The sequence below is a fragment of the Candoia aspera genome, chromosome 2 (assembly GCF_035149785.1).
Source record: "Candoia aspera isolate rCanAsp1 chromosome 2, rCanAsp1.hap2, whole genome shotgun sequence".
NCBI lineage: Eukaryota > Metazoa > Chordata > Lepidosauria > Squamata > Boidae > Candoia > Candoia aspera.
This window is the reverse complement of record NC_086154.1, coordinates 113,964,113-113,983,011: the sequence shown is the minus strand read 5'-3', so window position 1 is coordinate 113,983,011 and position 18,899 is coordinate 113,964,113. Positions and strand designations below refer to the sequence as shown.

Here is an 18,899-nt window from a genome sequence, read left to right as displayed (position 1 = left end):
TTATTTTTAGAACTGCGCCAAAATAGAAAGCCAAGTAAAAACTTTATGAAACTATATTTGGTTCCTCATATTCTACACAGAGCTGGGGATTTATAAAGTTATCCCTAAAAGGAAACATGCATGCTTTTTATAAAAACACATGCTTTGCTTGTGATTTCTCAACATCACATGGTGGGATTCCTGAGACAAAAGGGCATATAGGTAGTGTCAAGCAAATTACAAAAGTTCAAAATCCTCCTGACCATTTATGCTCGGTCTGAGTTAGTAGTGATTAACCAGATTTTTCTATGGTTTAGGCAGCTGAATGGAAATAGCAACTTCATATATATATCTACTGTGATGTAAACAAAAAAAAAGACATTCTATGCAAGGCTTCAGTAGGAGTAGCAATTTTCCAGCTGGAAAAAATGTAGAAAATCAGAATCACTATAGGATTGGAGTAATTAATCTTTGTGGAATGGCTACAGTGGTTGAGGGAGAATTAGCTTAAGAAAAAAGGCAAGAAAGGGAAACATGATGGTCTAAAGTACAGTGTGGAACAAGGACAATTTTTTCTCTCTTTCAAAATACTGGAATGTGACATAATCCAATTAGTGATGGAAGCTGAAGAACAAATAAACCAATTCTTTACACATAGTAAACCTGTGCAATAAATCTCAAGATGTGATAGCTATTACCTAGAAAATAGGTACATTAACTGGGCTCATATCTTGTGCTAAATCATAGTTGTATTGTATGAGCCTGGCTTTGTATGTTCTGTGAACTCAGCCCGTGTTTTACAAACCATAAATTATGGCTTAGCACTATACATGAGCACAGTCAATTGTGGCTTATATTACAAACTATAGTGAAGCAAACAGTTGCTGTTGCCAACAGCAGGAGTGGGCAACTTTTGCATACTTAGGACATGGGGGGGTATTTTGGGGGAACTGGGGTAGCATTTATTTTGAAAACACAACTGCATGGCCAAAAATTGTCGTGTTGTCATCAAATTTTGCTAGCATGGTGCTGGCTGATTGTAAGGGAAATAAGAATGGATCTGGCCTATAATAAGAGAGACTGTTATCCTGACCTATCATAATAGTGGCAGCAGTTTTCTCAGCACAGGTTACTACATGGAGAAAAAAATGACGCCAGAGCCTGTTTTTTTAACAAAATATTGTAATCTCATTAATTTCACTTAGATTTAAGCACTGCATACCTAAAAGTGGTTACTGTAACTTTGTGCTCTATTGTACTGTTCTCTATATGCAAACTATTGAAAAGTTACCTTATCTAAAAATATTGAAAAAATGTATCATTTGTATTCTAATATTCTTTTTGCCCATCAGTGCTATCATTTCTTTAAGACGGCCATTTCTTTGCTCCTCCCTTTTGCAAGACCATCTAGACACACTTTGCATTTGTCTTTTGAATGTTCCCTGCCCTGACTTTACGAGAAAGATGTCCTTACGCCTGTTCCCTTCATCTGAAAAACCATGAACATGGCAAAAGGCTGGCTGCACTGGGTAATGAGGGAAAAACAATGCATGCATTGTGCCAAAAGGAGTCTGTTTGGTACACTGTGAACAGACATGTAGGACATGAGCCTTGCCCAACAAGCACCAGCTCAGCTATGGAGGCACGGGTAGGAGGGTGCTGAATGTGGAGAGTTTTGAAATAAACAACTTAGTTTCCAAGCCTGCAGTAGCCTGGCTTGAATTTTTGGAACAGAATATTGGTTTTGCCACGGGGATAGCTAATACATTTCTCTGCTTCTCAGCTTAAGAAGGTGTACAAGTCTTCAGTACTTAGAGAAGGGTTCTCAGCAAACCTGTAGCATGGCTGACTGGCAGAAGTTGCTCTAGAATTTAGCTTCCTTTTCTTCCCATTCCCAGTGTGCTCCTTGATGGTGTGTATTGGGAGAGGAGACCATCCAGGGAAGCTTCACACTCCAACATCTGATGGGATGCCCTTAGAATGGAACCTTTCTCCAAAAGAGCCACCCCAGAATTAGTCCCCATGTCTAACTTTCAATGCAACATAACATAAGAGGTCGTAATCCTGCTCATCTAAATCTAACTTGGGCACTCTTTCCACCATGCCAATTACATCCATACAAAAAAGGAAGTATTCTATTTTTATGTACTCACATCATCCTGCTCTGCTTTTCCAGAGTGTTCCTAGTTCTTGCTGCTGTAGCAGTCTGGAATAGCACAAAGTAGTGCATCTAACTAAGATACAGCTGATAAATAACCCTGCCACAATGAATGTAGTTACGCTTGAAGTGCCACAGGATTCTCTTGGGTTGTTCTGGATATGAGTATTACCCTGGAACACAGTTCAAATTTGAATAAAATTCAGCAGCTGAGTACACACATTGTGACACAAGTATGTCTGTTTTGGGCTTAGTGCCACATGTCAATCCACTTGGTATCTTGAAGAAGTTTCCATTTAACTAATGCTGTGTCTTTCCAGGGGCTCTGAGAATTGCAGGTGTAGCTAGATAATAATGGTGTTTGATTATTTAAAAAAAATATTGTCACTTTTGGAAGTTTTTTGTCTTGAGTGCAGATACACCTAAGATAGTTATAAAGCAGGATGATACTTCAGGAAAATTCTATTCTGGTTTTCCAGAGGGCTGGCTGGACTCCTGAACCTTTTTATTCGTATATCTGATTGTCTTTCTTGTGGCATTTACACTACTGTAATTTGCATTTCCTTACTATACATTACTGGGAATTGTTGGTTAATATGCAGTATCATAAAATATCTAACTCGTGTTTGAAAATACAGTATTGATATGCCTTCCACAAATGGTTTCAACATCACGAAACCAGTGTAAGTGGTACTACATTGAGTAGCAAGAAGTGCACATTAGCAAAACAGTGTTCTTTCTCCTTCTTCCCCTGGTCTCCTTCTATACTATCATCACTTCCATCACCTGAATGAGAAAGGAGAAATTTTAGAGCTAATCAGTTTTAAAAGGAACATGTAAAAGGAGATAAATTAGGGATTTAGCCTGGAGTATGTAGTAGGATTGACCTGGCTACTCTGTTAATCTGATAACACATTCTCTAAATTGAAAGCAGCAAAGATAAAGTCTCCCCTGACTTGAACTTCACTCCTGTTGACTTCATGATTATGACAATAATAGAGAAGTGGCTTACCACAGTGATCTGCCTTTCCAAGCCAACTATGGCTAGGAAGAGAGAGCTGTTAAGTAGCTGGTGAAAATTGATGGATAATAACCTAAACTAGGGATCTGACTATGGGACTGGATTTACTTCATATCCTCTGCCATTGGTCAGGGAAAGAAAAAAAAGATTTACTTTCCAAAGATGTGGTCTCCTAGGTAAAACGATGGTAAAAGATAGCATGAGGATTTATACTTTTATCCTACAGCAAGGCATTTGGACACAGTGATCTGCTCCTAAATATAAGTGAAGTCAATCCTTGATGCCAAATCCTTCATCATATTCCTTGTGCTGGATTAGAAATTAATACCTATGAGGACAGAAACTAGTTCATAAACTTTTATGGCAGGAAGAATTAGGAAACATATAAAATGTGTTTATGAAACTAACATTTTGAGCATCTCTGTGACAGTGTCTTGCACTACTTCAGGATTGGCTCCTACCTGATTGATCTCCCAATGCTTATCTACTGTATTTGTAACCACTGCAAAGCTGGCTTCTTCCTTTCAATTGCTGTGGCAATGCAGACCTGGATGGTTTGTTTTTCCATTATCAGGAACTCTTGCCTCACTCTGCCCCCTGGCTTAAGACTCGGAGGAGTTCTTGTTCCTGTTTTTGGAAGTTATCTCTTCCTGTGTTTATTATTTATAAGATATCTCCCCCCACACCCATCCACCCAGCATAGCAACATACAACAGGGTCAAACCTTTTGGGAAATGTGTGTGTTTGCAAAATAGCCAGCACATATAATTTCATCTCCACAAATCAAAAAGGTGTTTAAATGCAAAGGAAGAATGGTGGCAAGGTAGCTGAGAAGTAGTTGAGGATTGTAATAGTTTTGTTTACATCATTTATAATTAATCTCCTGTCACACAGCTTCCCATTTTGGCAACTTCTCAAAATGTTTTGCAAACCACTAGACAAATGCATGTATTTAAAAAAATGTGTGATAGGATTTTATTTTATTTCCTTTTCTTGTGGAATGGGGGTGAGAGCATTTTTATTCCCCTGGCTGCTGATAACGGAGTGGGGGGGAGAATAGCTGTATTCGCCTGTTAATCAGCTGGAAGGAAAGAGTGTGAGTAATTACAGGCTTACAGTATTCTTCATGCATTCTCTGCATTTCAAGGCTGGTTTGGCAGAAGTGAAAACAGTCATGGGTCAGTTTCAAACTTAGAAATGCTGGTGATGTGGATGCACCTGTTGTTAGTTCATCTATGGCAATGTGTTTTGTCCAAGTAGTAACAGGCACACTAATCCCTTCTCTTCAGGTGTAAACCTACTGATCACCTAAAAGGAGGTAGCGAGATAGAGCATGCTAGACAAAACACTCTTTCTCCTATACACAACTGGGTGTGCAAAGGCTAAAGCAGGTGTGACATGGGTAGTCTGTGCTGGAGTTTCCTGACTTTAAAAATATATGTTTTCATTTTATTACTTTTAATTTTAAAGCAGCTTAGGGTGGGGAGAACTTTTAGTGTTAATGAGATCAGCAGTGGCAGGAGTTGTTGTTGTTTATTCATTCAGTCGCTTCCGACTCTTCGTGACTTCATGGACCAGCCCACGCCAGAGCTTCCTGTCGGTCGTCAACACCCCCAGCTCCCCCAGGGACGAGTCCGTCACCTCTAGAATATCATCCATCCACCTTGCCCTTTGTCGGCTCCTCTTCCTTTTGCCCTCCACTCTCCCTGGCATCAGCATCTTCTCCAGGTGTCCTGTCTTCTCATTATGTGGCCAGAGCATTTCAGTTTTGCCTTTAATATCATTCCCTCAAGTGAGCAGTCTGGCTTTATTTCCTGGAGTATGGACTGGTTTGATCTTCTTGCAGTCCAAGGCACTCTCAGAATTTTCCTCCAACACCACAGTTCAAAAGCATCTATCCTCCTTCTCTCAGCCTTCCTTATGGTCCAGCTCTCGCAGCCATATGTTACTAAGTGGCAGGAGTACAAGGATTTAAAACATTTCAGCTGTGCTATTTTTCCAATCTAAACGCCATCCCATTTTGTGTAACAGCAGAGTATTGATATCTGTAGTAGGATCGTACTTTGTTCATTGGTTTGTTTCCACAGTGGAACTTGAGCAATTTCAGAAGCGTAAATAAAATTGGGGAAATAGAACTGGGGAGGGACATCAGTTTCTCTCCTCTCTCACTGCCTTTTAACATGAAAAATCAGAAGATCCTATTCATACTGCATGTGGTCTGGTATGGGACTAAGCCCCATTAAAGCAGTGATGCTTAATTTTCTGAATACATGCAGGGGCTCTGCAGCATGCACAGTAAATGTCCGGATGGGATGCAACTCAGACATCATCTGCCATGACCAGGGATACCAGATCTGTGGTGCAGAAGTCTAGATGACCATTAGATGACAGCAAAGAGATATGTGAAAAACTCAAATTCTCTATTGTCATTAAGTGGTAGTCTGGATTTTTGTGATCCAGGTCAGTTAGCCCTAATATGTCTGCTTTAGTACCGTCATCACCTAGTAGCCACCATCTAGGATTAAGATTCCAGCCTTCCTGTTCAACTCTGGTTTATTTATTTAAAACAAGCACCAGAACACCAGACTTCTTTCATTCCTTTCCTTAACAGCACCTGGTATGATTTCCCCCCCCCCCCCGTTTCTGCCCTCTGCTTCTACTCCAGGAAAAGACTCTGGGCAGCATCTTATTGTTTGCATTTTGAAGCAGCTGCTATTGCAGCTTCACTTCCCAGAACTGCTTGCTCGTGTTTGTTCCTGGCTGCTTATGGCAGCTGCTCTGGGGCAAGGCAAACTCCCTCCCTCCCTCCATTGCAGTATATACAGACACTGCTTGTTCCCAAGCCCAGACTTAGTATATCTGTGATCATCTCTCACTGGGAAAAGAGATAAAGGAGACTTACACTGGAGTTCTGAGGCTATAACATTCAGGCATGGCAGGAAGACCTGCCAAGAACTCATCTCTAACATAAAATTATACAGACTGATCTTGCAGGCCAGCCAGTATTGAGCACTGAGACATAGGGAAGATGGGGGCACCAGTTGGACTTTTTTTTCCCACCAGATATATCTTTGCAAAGGAAACAAAAGTGACATAATAATATAATATTTCTTCACATTTGTACGTTAGCACTTTATTTGATCTATTCCTAGTAACTATTTTGTAGTTTACAACTTATCACAATTATTAAGAATGGTTATGATGATGAACATGTCAGCACTGCCTTGAATGCAGCCAGCAAGGGAGTTTTATATATATAATTTATATACATAATCAAGTCATTTTGTCCCTGAAATGGTAATACAGTGTGGAAATTGAATAAAGTTGGTATCCTAGTGGCTTGTTCAGTTTACTTTTCAAACAAGTGCTGTTTGAACTCTCCAAAGCTTTTGTAACACGCTGAAAAGAACATGGAGAAATTAAAATGCAAATAAAGTTAGAGCTTGAATAAATTAACACAGGATGTATACTCTACACTATTTGTTACTTCAGTTACACTAATACATAAGCAATGCAAACCCATACAACCACTGCTTGTGCACTATTTTCACAGCATTCTTAGCAGAGCTGCGCACTCTTCAAAAATCATTTGGAAGAAGTGCTTTGAACCTCTTGCAAGCACAGCACCTCTCTGTTATTTATTAATGCAGCCTGCCTTTCAAACGCTGAGGGATTTAAGAGTTCTGTTAACTTTAATGAGTCAACTCCTTAAAACAGCAGCATCTTTTTTTCAGGTTCCCATGGCAACCTGGAAAAAAAAAGTTGGGCTGCTTCAATTAATAGCAGAGAGAGGTTGTCTTGTGCTCACAAGAGATCCAATTCACTTCTTTGAAATCATTTTTGAATTACTCTGAATGCTATCAACGTGAAGAATCTGGATGTCATGCATAAATAAACCACTGCAAATTTACTGGGTTATGGATCCTCTAAATAAAGCACTAAATGTTGCTGTTTCATCTTTCATATGAGAATCATATTTTCTGCAGCAATATCTATGATGCAAGTGCATACACACATGCATTTTCTGAGAAATTTCAGTCAACCAATATTCATGGTGCACCCATCCCTTCTGAGCATTTAGGGTTGTATATACACTTTGCATTTTACATGCTTATTGTGGAAAATACCATTCCAGCTGCAAAATACACAATGGTTGCATAAAGTGTGCCTTACACAATCACTATCCAAAAGGCTTTCTATTTCCTTTGCTCTGCAACTCCGGGGCTGTTCCAGCCTGCACATCACATTTCTTATGTCCTAGAAAAATGTCAGGAGTTGAGCCACCATCAGAGCCCATAATTTTATTCAGAAGGTTTCCTCAATCTCCTGCTTTCTTGCAAAACCAACTCCTTCCCTTAAGAGTTGTGGCTGCAGCACATCCAGTCATTGGTTCATTCAGTAACCTGACCTGTTTCCCTGAGCCCTGAGGCACCAAATTAAGGCAAAGAAGGGGGAGCGGTTCTTGCTCTTCTGGTTCCCAACGTTTCTCTTCCCTGCAGCTCTGCTGGAAAGGGCAGGTAAGGATAGGATGGAATGTTGTCCTTGGGAGGGGGAAAATAACAACCAAGAATGCGCTGGACAACGAAACACCAAACCTTTTCCCAGTCCAAAAGCATCCAGCCAAACACTACAAAATGCTGAAGTTGGAGGGAGGGCCACCTTCTGCAAAGCCAATGCTTTGAAACATTTATATTTAGATTTCTGTCATCTCAGAGATTGGGAAATGCCTTTGGACTGACATCAGTGCAACAAGAGGGTTTCCCAGGCTGCTCCATGCAAGTTTTAGCTCTCCCGATAAGATAAATGTGACACATTTCTGTGGTTGCTCTGTAAGTACCCAGGTTGAGTTAATAGGAGGGAGAAGGTTTTCTCCCAGGTAGGCTGTGGAAAAAGTCTGTGAGGCTCAGGAGTTACAAGGGGCACTTCCAAATAGATGGTCCCTCACTGCTACCAAACAAAGGACATTGGACAGCTAATTCCATTTGTGTTCAATTATTTTTAGAATAGCAATAGAAGGAAAGAAAGGTTTGGAAGAAGTCATGTGGAGCTCAGTAAAATTCCACCAACAAAACACAGCAATTCCTGCTAAAGGTCTGATCAGGAAGCAGTTCTTGTTGCATTCACAGGTTTACCACCTGCCCCTTCAACTCATAGAAGCCCCAAACAGCTCATAACAAATCCCATTTCTCCATTTGCTATGGAAGCTCCTTGGACCAACAGCAGACCCGTACATAATATGGGGCTGCTGACCTTCTGGGTAGCTAGTATGTATGCCAATACGGACAATCTAGATCTCTGTCCTGGCAAACTCTTTGTAATCCCTCCATCGCAGAGCCCTACTAAGGAGGCTACGGTAACAGAACCCTCTCCCCAGACAATCAGGAATGGCGTTATTTGGCAAGCATGAACTTCTCAAAAGGAAACGTTGAGTTATGCCACTCGGTGACCTGAGAAGCCCTTGCCGTGCCGTGTCACCCATGCCAGTAAATGTCCCTGCTACATCCCAGGAAGGGCGCCCTCTAGCGTGGGTCACCCACGCGGGTTCTCATCTTGCCCATCGTTACAGCAGTAAAATATGAAAGAGGAACTAGCGGAGGGGGAAGGGAACTCAAATTCTTTGGAAAGATGGCTGTTTTAGAAGAAATGCAAAACAGTGACTGGAAGAGCCACAGAACCACATTAGGAATGAAGGAATTTGAGATGACACGCGAATTTGACCGCCACCACGTCGCCCTGGACCGCCACGTCTCTCTGATGCTCCTTCCCACGCTCTTTTCTCGGGAAAAAGCTTCTTGTCCGGGCATGGAAAAGAGCGTGCCGCTCCGCTACCCCGGGCACCGCGCCTCGCGTGGAAGTACTCTGCTCCCACGTCCCCTAAGATCGCCCCTCAGAGGGAGAAGGCGGCCGCCTCTGCCCGCAAGCCGCAGGTCTTCCTCGCCAAGGGAGCGATGTGACTCCAGCCCTCCCGCTGGTTCCTTCGAGCGAGCGGCGGGCCGAGAAGCGGCCAGGACAGGGAGGGAGCGGGGGAGGGGAAAGGAGGCCTCGCTGCCCGGAATGGGCTGGCCGCTGGCTGGCTGGCTGCCTGCCTGGGACGCGCTCGCCCTCCCGGCAGAAGCCGAGTTCCAGGAACCAGAAGGCGGAGCCGTCGGATGCTCTATAAAAGCCTCCGATAGGGCTCTGGCGGCTTTGTAAAGTAGGACAAGCTAAGCGCGCTAAAGCCGACCGCTCTTCGCTCTGCCTCGCCAGCAGCCGCGCGCTGCCAGCCGCTTCGATTCCCCCGCGATTTCTTTCCTGCTCCCCAGGTAACCACCGACCCTGCTCCAATCTCTGGGAAACAGCTGGCCAGCTAGTTGCCGGGCTGCTAAAGGCAGGGGCGCTCCCGGGGCGCCCGGAGCCTACCGCAAGAGAAAGCGAAGCGAAGCCGTGGAGCCCGGACCCAGCGAGAGGGTGGCCGGGTAGTTATTTCTGGTGACTCGGGGACCAGCGGGGAGGGATGCCGTCTGGCGTAGCCTTTGGCCCAAGACGCAGGCAGCGACCAAACTGGGGGAATCTCTCAGCCATCCTGTAGGAGGGTAGCGTTCCAGCTCTGAATGCCAGGGGAAAGATGCGCTGGGCTGGGCCTGCTGGTGAAGTGGCTGTGGAGATGCCCTTTGTCTTTAACTCTTTCTCCCCTCCGTTCGCAGGTCCCCGTCCTAGCAGCCGCTGCACAGCAGCCCAGATTACTTGCAAAGCTGGCTCCCTGCGCCATGGTCACCCACAGCAAGTTCCCCAGTGCCGGGATGAGCCACCCGCTGGACACCAGCCTGCGCCTCAAGACGTTCAGCTCCAAGAGCGAGTATCAGCTGGTGGTGGAGGCTGTGCGCAAGCTGCAGGAGAGCGGCTTCTACTGGAGCACAGTGACAGGTGGCCAAGCCAACCTGCTCCTGAGCTCTGAGCCCATCGGCACCTTCCTCATCCGTGACAGCTCAGACCAGCGCCACTTCTTCACGCTGAGCGTCAAGACCGAGTCGGGCACCAAAAACTTACGGATCCAGTGTGAAGGGGGCAGCTTCTCGCTCCAGAGTGACCCGCACAGCAGCCAGCCTGTGCCCCGCTTTGACTGTGTCCTCAAACTCATCCATCACTACATGCCCCTCCCTGAGCCACAACCAGGGGAGGCACCACACCCTAAACGTGCCTACTACATCTACTCAGGTGGAGAGAAGATTCCGCTGGTGCTGAGCCGCCCCCTCTCTTCCAGTGTCTCCACCCTACAACATTTGTGCCGCAAGACAGTCAACGGACACTTGGATTCCTATGAGAAGAGGACCCAGCTTCCCGCCCCCATCAAAGACTTCCTCGACCAGTATGATGCGCCTTTCTAAGGGGCTTTTTCAGCAGGATTAGCCCCTGAGACAAGCACAAGAGCAGAATGGGGAAAGGATGAAGATGGAGAATCCAGGGCAAAAATCACACTTTTTTTTCCTAGCATGTGGATTATGAAAGGGGCAGGGGGCCAGCACACAGAACAGCCAAGGAACCTCTGCCCAGAGAAACTGTCTTGCTGTCGCTTGTGCTGGATAACTTGCCAAAGGGGGATTTGTGCAAGCGACTGATGCTGTTGGACTGTGGAACAGGCTGTTGCTCCTTGATAAAACTGTCTCTCTGGCTTAGGATGGGCACGACAGAATGGTTTGCAAATCTCCTCAACCAACGGACCGTTTACAAAGAGCTGACTGCTCTGCACTGGACCAGGCCACCTCTAATGACTCCTGACCAAAACCATTCTTCAGACAAAGGAATGCATGCACTGGAATCCAGCTAGTGCCTGAAAATCAACCTTTTCCTCAGTTTTAAGGGGAAAATCTTTTTATTGTTATGGTTATTGTTATTAATCTTTACCTCTTACAACCTCCAGGAGGGACAAATCTCCTTTCATCCCAAGTCTCTTCCTCAGAGGTTGTTGCCACAACATTTATTCATGGAACTAAGCCTTAAGAAGAAATCCACATCCTCCATGGACTATTAATGAACATCCCACAAGGAGAATACCATTCACTCTCTGGGCCATTATGCAGGCAAAGGACATAACTCTTTGAAACTGCATCGTTGCTTTTGGAACACCAAACTGAATGTTAAATGATCTGGCTGTTTCTCCTGAGTTTTTATTCTACTTTGACTTCTCTGCTCAGGCTGCTAATTTCTTGCCTTCCTTTTTGGAATTTTAGCTCATCAGAAAAATGGCATTACATCTGTAGCAGAGGTTGTGGATTTGTTTGGGTCCTCGATTGCACTGAATAACTTAAAACCGTACAGGAATGTAGCAACAAGAGAATTACCTGGAACTCTAATTTAATTTAACTTCTTTCTTTTTTTTTTTTGGTAAAAAACTGTAACCAAAATTTTGTGGGCTCAGCTTATTTTTGCATATCAGGGTTTTAGAAGGGCAGATAAGGTTTTGTTTTTACAGAAAGAAATGTTTACAGACCTGCCTAAGAAAAATCATTCTGTCTTTTATAAAGATTCTACCCTTCAGCCTTGAAGGCTGTTAGACATGCTTGAAGACTCCACCAAAAATCAAACTTGGAAGAAAACTTTGCACATCTATTTATATTTATATTCAAGGGACTTTAAAGACAGCACTCAATAATTTATAATAAAAAGAACTATTTTTTAAATGAATTGCTTGACTCACTTCTCTTCTTCTACCCTCCCTAAAGTGCCTTATCTCCAATGCTATCTACATCCTGGATCCCATTCCAGTAATCTTTTAATAATAGAAAGCAAAGGGCCTTGGCCAAGAAAGACTGCATTCAAAAGTAAGGCTGTTTTGCTGCCATTAGTTTCGGTGGTAGTAAAGCAGCTGCACATCTAGACATAGCTGCTTTTTTTAAGAAAAGGAAACTCTTCTAGAAAGGTATCAAGACTCCTTACCATGTTGGACACTGAGATTCATTGTACCTTCAGAACTGATTGAGTCTGTGTGGATTGCACTTAAGCAATAACTGCCCCCAGCCTTTTGCATGGGAGGAAGGAAGTCTTCTGTACTTATTTCTGAATGCCACAGGGACACATAAGGAGAGCACTAGATGTAGGGCTTTGGCTTGAAATACAGGCAGTGAGGAAAGTAGCATTTATCCTGTTGTTTCTTGGCTTATACAAGTATTTGAAGGCAAGCAAAAACTGCCACCACTTATAGTTCCATCCTTTGCGTCCCCAAACTGCCACTATAGAGCTAAACCCAGAAGCAAAAAAAAAAAAAAGTATTTGGGGTGGGTGGGGGATAATCAGAAGTCTCTGGAAGGGCAGGTGCTTTACATGCAGAATATCCCAAATTCAGTCCATGGCACCTATGATTAGCAGGGTATGGAAGACCTTTACCTGAAACCTGGACTATTTCTGCCAGCCAGATTAGACATTCCTGAGCTAGATGGCCATTGCTATAAGGTGGCTGCTTATGTTAGATAGCACAATTTTAAAATGAGACCATCAAGCCCACTACTTACTTTTATTTATTTACTCTATTTCTATGTAGCTGTATTTCACAAGAACTCATGGTGATGTGAAATTAAAATTGATGCTTTCCCTTTGCAGTCATTCCCTCTCCAGCCATTTTTCTCCCAAGTGAAGCAATACCAAAAGAGCTTTGGCTAGGTGAAACCAGCCCAGGGAAGGGTACTGGAAGAGGAAACCACTGGACAAGGATTGGATTCACCATTCAAGTTCTTGGCTACTGTTCTAATTATGGCAAGGCATCATAAGCTAGTGGCTTTCCAGATGCGTTGACTTCCCAAGTCTCATTAGCCCTGTTCAGCATAGTCAAGGGCTAGAAGTGATGGTAGCTGTGATTGAATAACAATTTAAGGAGGTCCAGAGTACCATCCCTGACATAAGCAAATTCAAGTTTCCCAGAAATAAGCAATGTGTAAAATGCAAACTTTCAGTGAAGCTTCCTGCAATCTAACTCCAGTTCCCAACATACTACAGCCAGACCATTGAGAGGTATGATAAGATAGCTTGTTTAGCTTTGGGAGCTTCTCAAGGGCAGTGGAAAGTTCTGGTGGAGAACGTGCTGTCTGCATGTCAGCTCCTTCAGTGTGTTTGCAGAAAGCTACTTCCTTATCACTCCAACATTTGTTAACAAAATGGGAGTGGAGGAGGGATCTTGCGATGGACCCATTAAAAGGATTTTAATTTTTTCCCATGTATGTCTTCAGCTCCATGATGTATCCTGTTTATACACTTAGCCTTCTTATAGTCTATAGAGGATCATCAGGCTTTCACAGTTATTTTATCTAAAATTGGGTCAACCCTGGTTTCACCAAATGTGAATATACTGTGTGTGTGTGTGTTTGCCCACAAATTATTCCCCCTAAACAATATTCTACTTTTCTACTGTATCCTTCAGCTTATGTCTCTACTTCTGTACTCACCTCTTTCCTTCACTGGTGCCACTTCCCAAGCTTGTACTTGTCTTTTCCATCAGCATGCTTTTCCTTTTTTTAAAAAAGTAACACATAGTTGTATCTTTAAGCATGAAACATTTCCATTTATTTTATGAAATGGCTACTGGTGTACACAGATACTCAGTATAGACTATTGTATATCCCAGCACAGCAACAGGACATTTAATCATTTGGCCAGCCCAAAGCATTCCACTCCAGTCTGCTATAATGGCCCAAATCCTCATTCTTGGCATCCCACCACTTCGCACATGCATATATATGAGGACTGTGCCCATCCCAGGAAAAGGCCAGAGATATAAAGCCCTTGAATGTTAGGATTTCACATTACCTCATATGGATGAACAGATAATACAGTTTGGCAGACTTCTTTTTCTGGATTCTCTGGGCAAGGAAAATGGATCTTTTTCCAGCTGAATGGGTTTTTTGGAAATGGGGTTGTTGTTGGTAAACAGGAATAATAGAGGAGAAAACAGATGTGGATGGAGTTTGGGTGAATACATGGATAAGTGTATATACCCCACAAGCAATGAAAGCTAGGTGCAAAAAAAAATCTGGATACACCCTTCAGGGGTTATCAGTCAGTTCCTTCATCAACCATAGCCCCTGAACCCGGAATACATTCTTTTGGGGTGAAGGAAAAGAGAAGATCCCAATTGTGTTCGGACTACTCCAATCCTCCACTAGTATGGCTGGTAGAGGGCACCAGGCTGGGAAAAGAGAGTGCATCCCATAAACCTAACACAAATAAAAAATAAGTCAGCTCAAAGTGCATTGTGTTTTGCTTTGCCTTTGGCAAAGGCCATAAAATTGTCACCTCTATTTCAGGCAGGGTTCTTTCACCTTTAAATAGTGAATGAGAGTCAGAAAGCCATCTGATACATGCTATCCTCACACTGCCTCTCTGTGCCAGAGATAACTGCACCCGTGGAATTTTTGCTTGATATGTAGTGGTTAAAAATATACAGAAACTATAGGAGAAAAAATGGGAGACTGTCCCAAGGGAAGCAAAGGCCCTCCTCCAGCAAAGCAAGGCTCAGTTGCAAGTAAGCCTGGGGCTGATCCAGACCTTAGTCCCTGCATTTGTAGAACAACTGTGATAATTCTAATCTTGCATCTTACATTAGCAGAATAAATGGGAAGATAAGGAGGGCTGTACAGGTTCCTGGCCATGTCCCTGCCTGGCCCTCTAGCCTATTGTCCCAGCCCTGCCAGGAATCAGTGGTTCCTAGTTGAGTCAGAGCTATGTCAAGAATGTCCAGCCCAAGTAAAGCTGGTGGCGCCATGCCAGGCCCTGCTGAGGCACATCCCCAGCGTCAGTGCCATCTGATCCTGGCTGGCCCACACCCCTCTCCTTGCTGAGATCTAGGTTGCCGCAGCAACAGGATTAAAGGCTGGGATATCACTGTTATTCTTTGGCCTGTGCCAGGAAATGAGAGGCCTTCTATCTCCCTTACTCCAGCTGCCATCTATGCCATAGAAGCAGTCATGGAAATTTGGGGTGGAGAGCCTACCTTTTCCATGGAAATGAACTAATGGAGGGGGATGAATAGATCAACCCATCTGGGAGAGAGCTGGGAAGACCCACCGTTTGTAGACCCTTTGGAAGACACTCAGCATGGGCAGCACTGCATAGGAAAGGACTTCAGTTATGGCTTGCTCCATCTAGAGATCACACCACAATCCTCTCATTGTTTGCCAAACAAAACCAGCTCTTACCATCTGAACCTATAGGGTTCCCCATACAGATTCACCAAGAAGGTAGAATTAAGCCACTGCCATGATTTAGATTGGTAAAAAAAAAATACATCCTGTCCTCTGCACCTTATACAAGCTTGCCAGCTGGAACTCTCTGAGATTTCAGAGCCACCCCTGCCCCCCAAATTAGCCTGAACATTACTGTACAGCATTTCATCTGAGTAATTTGAAAGGGAAACAAATTACTGTATGTATGCTTGAATTCACTGCGGGGAAGGGAGGCGTGGACTCAATTGCCAAAATCATTTGATTGGATTTCGATTCTCCTTGAATGGGGCAGGGGAGGGGAAGAGGAACTGTACACGTTCATTCTCAAGTACTGAATTATCCTGGACCAACCCAGCCTCTCCCCCTCTGCCTTCTGAACAGTTTCCAGCTGTTTGCTTCTGGACAAAGCACCCTGCTGCAATGTGTTGCTGATTCAAAAAGTCCAGGAAGGTTTGCAAATGCCGTTCATTTCTTGGAACATCCCCCAGTCAGCAGTGACGTTTCTGGTCCAGCAGCCAGCTTTAAGCAGAAGTTTCTCAAGTCTCATACTTACCCCAGAAATTTCTCTAGTTCTGCATAATGTAGGGAACTAAGTGGCTGTATCAGTAAGTGACTGTTCCTTTCCTTACTTCCCAACCTCTGGTTTTTGTAGACTTTATCTCGCCAGGGGGAAAAGCCGTTGAATGGGGTGGTGGGTGGACCTGCACAGCTGAACATAGTAACTGAACTTCAGCCAATCAGCCCTAATTTGACTGGCAGGAAATACCCTGTCCCAACAGGAAGGTATCTCCACCAAATGCAGGATGCACAGCCCTTATCTAGTGCTTTACACAATTAACCAGTTCCTGTCAGCCAGTCTTCGGAGAATGTGAAACAAGCACTTGCCAGAATTATGTATGAGTAGAAGCTTTCTCAAACATCAAAAAATAGATCCTGAATTGCTTAACACAAGAACATTTGAATGTTGCTGCAAATTCAGTAAAGAAACAGGTGATAAATTTCAGGTCAATTTAACTGTACATTCATCATTCATTCCTCACTTTCCATTCTACTGAATTGTTTGCAAAACTGGCATTAGGTTACCCCCATGGTTTGCCCAGGCCAATTTTGTGAGGTGTTGCTGACCCCAGAAGGGAACATGAGTATGTATATAGGTAAGTGTGTTGATGTTTCCTGAAGAGTACGAACCCAAGTCAATTTCATGCCTGCCTTTGCAGATGAACCATTACAGGGCAAAATCTGAAATTGTGTAAACACAGATTTATAGTGTATCTGGGGTGTATCTTTTGTAAAGCCCAGAAGTGTAACTATTGTGAGGAACTATTTCAGATCTATGTCCAGGAAAGAATGACATTGTTACACTTTATATATGACTTTGTAATGTAAGATTGACTGACAACATATTTTAAACAGAAAAAGCTCTTTGGTCATGATATTTGTGTGTAAAATGTTCCACGTGCTTCTTGTTAATCAGAAGAGTAGTTCGGCCAAAAATGAGCAGTTGGGCCAAAAATTGCATTTCAATAGGAGGAGGAAGATGGTGACGAATGTGCAGCTGGATATTGTGCATTTCAATAATATCTCAAAAACTAAAGGAAAAAAAGTACATTTGACAGGAATTAGAGGTTTATATCCAGATTCAGCTAGAACTGCTGAAATCAAGAGGACTTAAATTATGACTAAGCTGAACCTCATCTAATTCAGCGGGTTTACTTTAAGCATGACTAAACCATTATTCAGTCCACAGACATGTTTAGTTGTAATATACTTCGTCAGTCAGAATGACAGAACCTAGATTAAAAAACATGATGAGATCCAGTGAGGTAGAAGAATATAAACCCAGGTCCTTGTCCATATCTAGCCACAGAAGCTTTCCAGATTATTTTGGGTGCAGTCTAATTTACCTCACAGGGTTGTTATTGTGGGGAAAAGTAGGTCTTGTACTGATATGTGCATATAAATAAAAGTACTAAAAATATGAAATGCTATGATAAGGATTAGAAGATGTCGATTTTGCAAAACAATGTAATGCACAAGTCGTGCTTTAATGAACAGTTAAGCTTTGTACCCCATTTCCTACGGTTTTCTTTCAGAAGTTACAGTATAATATATGGCAACAATTAAACCAATAGCCATTAAGTGATGGAATTAATATTTAATAATATATTCTAAGTTGCCCATGAAATTTTGAACCATAAGTATACACTGAACAGGGTAAAACAGCGCCATCAATCTGGTATCCTCAGACATTGAGCTACAACTGCCATCATTCACAGTAGCTTTGCCATCTCACTGAGAAGGACAGGATAGGAGTTGCTTTCAGATTGAATTGATGGGGAACCAGATTGTAGAAGCCAAATGCAGAACAATGTTCTCCAACTATTCTAGATCTAAGACTCACTTTTAATCACAGGACATTTTTCCCTTCACACTTCATTAGTCTGCATAATCTCTGGTATATTTTTCTTCAAGGGCTTCCAACAATGAAAATGTATCCCTAAATTTCCCACTAATTAATGAATAACAATTAAATAAGTATAAGGCATACATACACATACATTATTAGAGGACTAACGCAAGGTAGGCAAATTCAGAAGCAAAGTTGAAAAAGAGAAGGCTACAATCAAACATGTGGGAATAAGTCCCATTAAAATCAGATAGACTAGTAGTAAATTGCTGGCTGGCTACTATACAAGGAAGTTGGTGCACTTTTTTTGATGAATTAGTCATAAACCAGACTGGCAAATTTAGTCAATCAGTTAAATTGATTAAGAACCTTTGACTGATTTATAATAATGTCCTGATGAATCAAGAGCAGATGTTCAAATACTATGAAAGTGTTCACAAAAAATTCAGATGACACAGGCATTTCTCCTTCTTTCACACACAAAGCAGACAATTCCTTCCGAGATGGAGCCTCCCGCGGCAACTATGCATTTGTGACAGATGTAATTTACAAATGTGCGACTTGAATTGAGTCTGTCAAACAGATATGATCACATGGAAATATTTGTTTGAATTGGCCCTTGTTGTTCACAGCCTACAGTTCCTTTCTACTGCTGCTAAAAACCACCAGCCCTTCCCCGAGATACATTTTATTCTAATCGATATTCATCATGACACAACACCTTTGGCCTCTGATAATGGGCATACCCTCTGTTTAAAGAGGAAGTTGTACAATCAGATTAAGGGAAAGGAGTGGTCTTTCCTGAGGATGGGATGGGAAAAAACAAACATTAGGGGAGGCAATGGAGCAAGAGCTTTGATTCAGGGAAAAAGATAAATGAACTTCATATATACCGCCAGATGAAATATATCCTCTTCCCTGTTACTAGAAAAAGACACCGCAGTGAGGCATGGAAAAGCAGATGGCCTCTGGACACATTAAGTGAAGAGTCAGGAGGGATGACCTCTTTGTGACATCTATATTTGAATTTGCCTACCTTGTGGTAGAAACCAAACACTGCACTCAGAAGAAATAAGGACATCCTTCACATGAGGACTTTGCACCAGTTCAAAAGTGACTCTCTGGCCAGATAAAATGTGTGACTTG

The 18,899-nt window shown here is 42.9% G+C and overlaps 1 protein-coding gene across 1 annotated transcript; it reads left to right on the top strand.

Annotated features, from left to right (window-relative positions):
• Positions 1 to 9,335: 9,335 nt before the first annotated feature.
• SOCS3 (suppressor of cytokine signaling 3) lies at positions 9,336 to 11,819 on the top strand. The gene is made up of 2 exons (XM_063293324.1): positions 9,336 to 9,460; positions 9,842 to 11,819. The coding sequence occupies exon 2, from the start codon at positions 9,905 to 9,907 to the stop codon at positions 10,520 to 10,522; it is 618 nt and encodes a 205-aa protein (XP_063149394.1). The 5' UTR covers positions 9,336 to 9,460; positions 9,842 to 9,904; the 3' UTR covers positions 10,523 to 11,819.
• Positions 11,820 to 18,899: the final 7,080 nt, after the last annotated feature.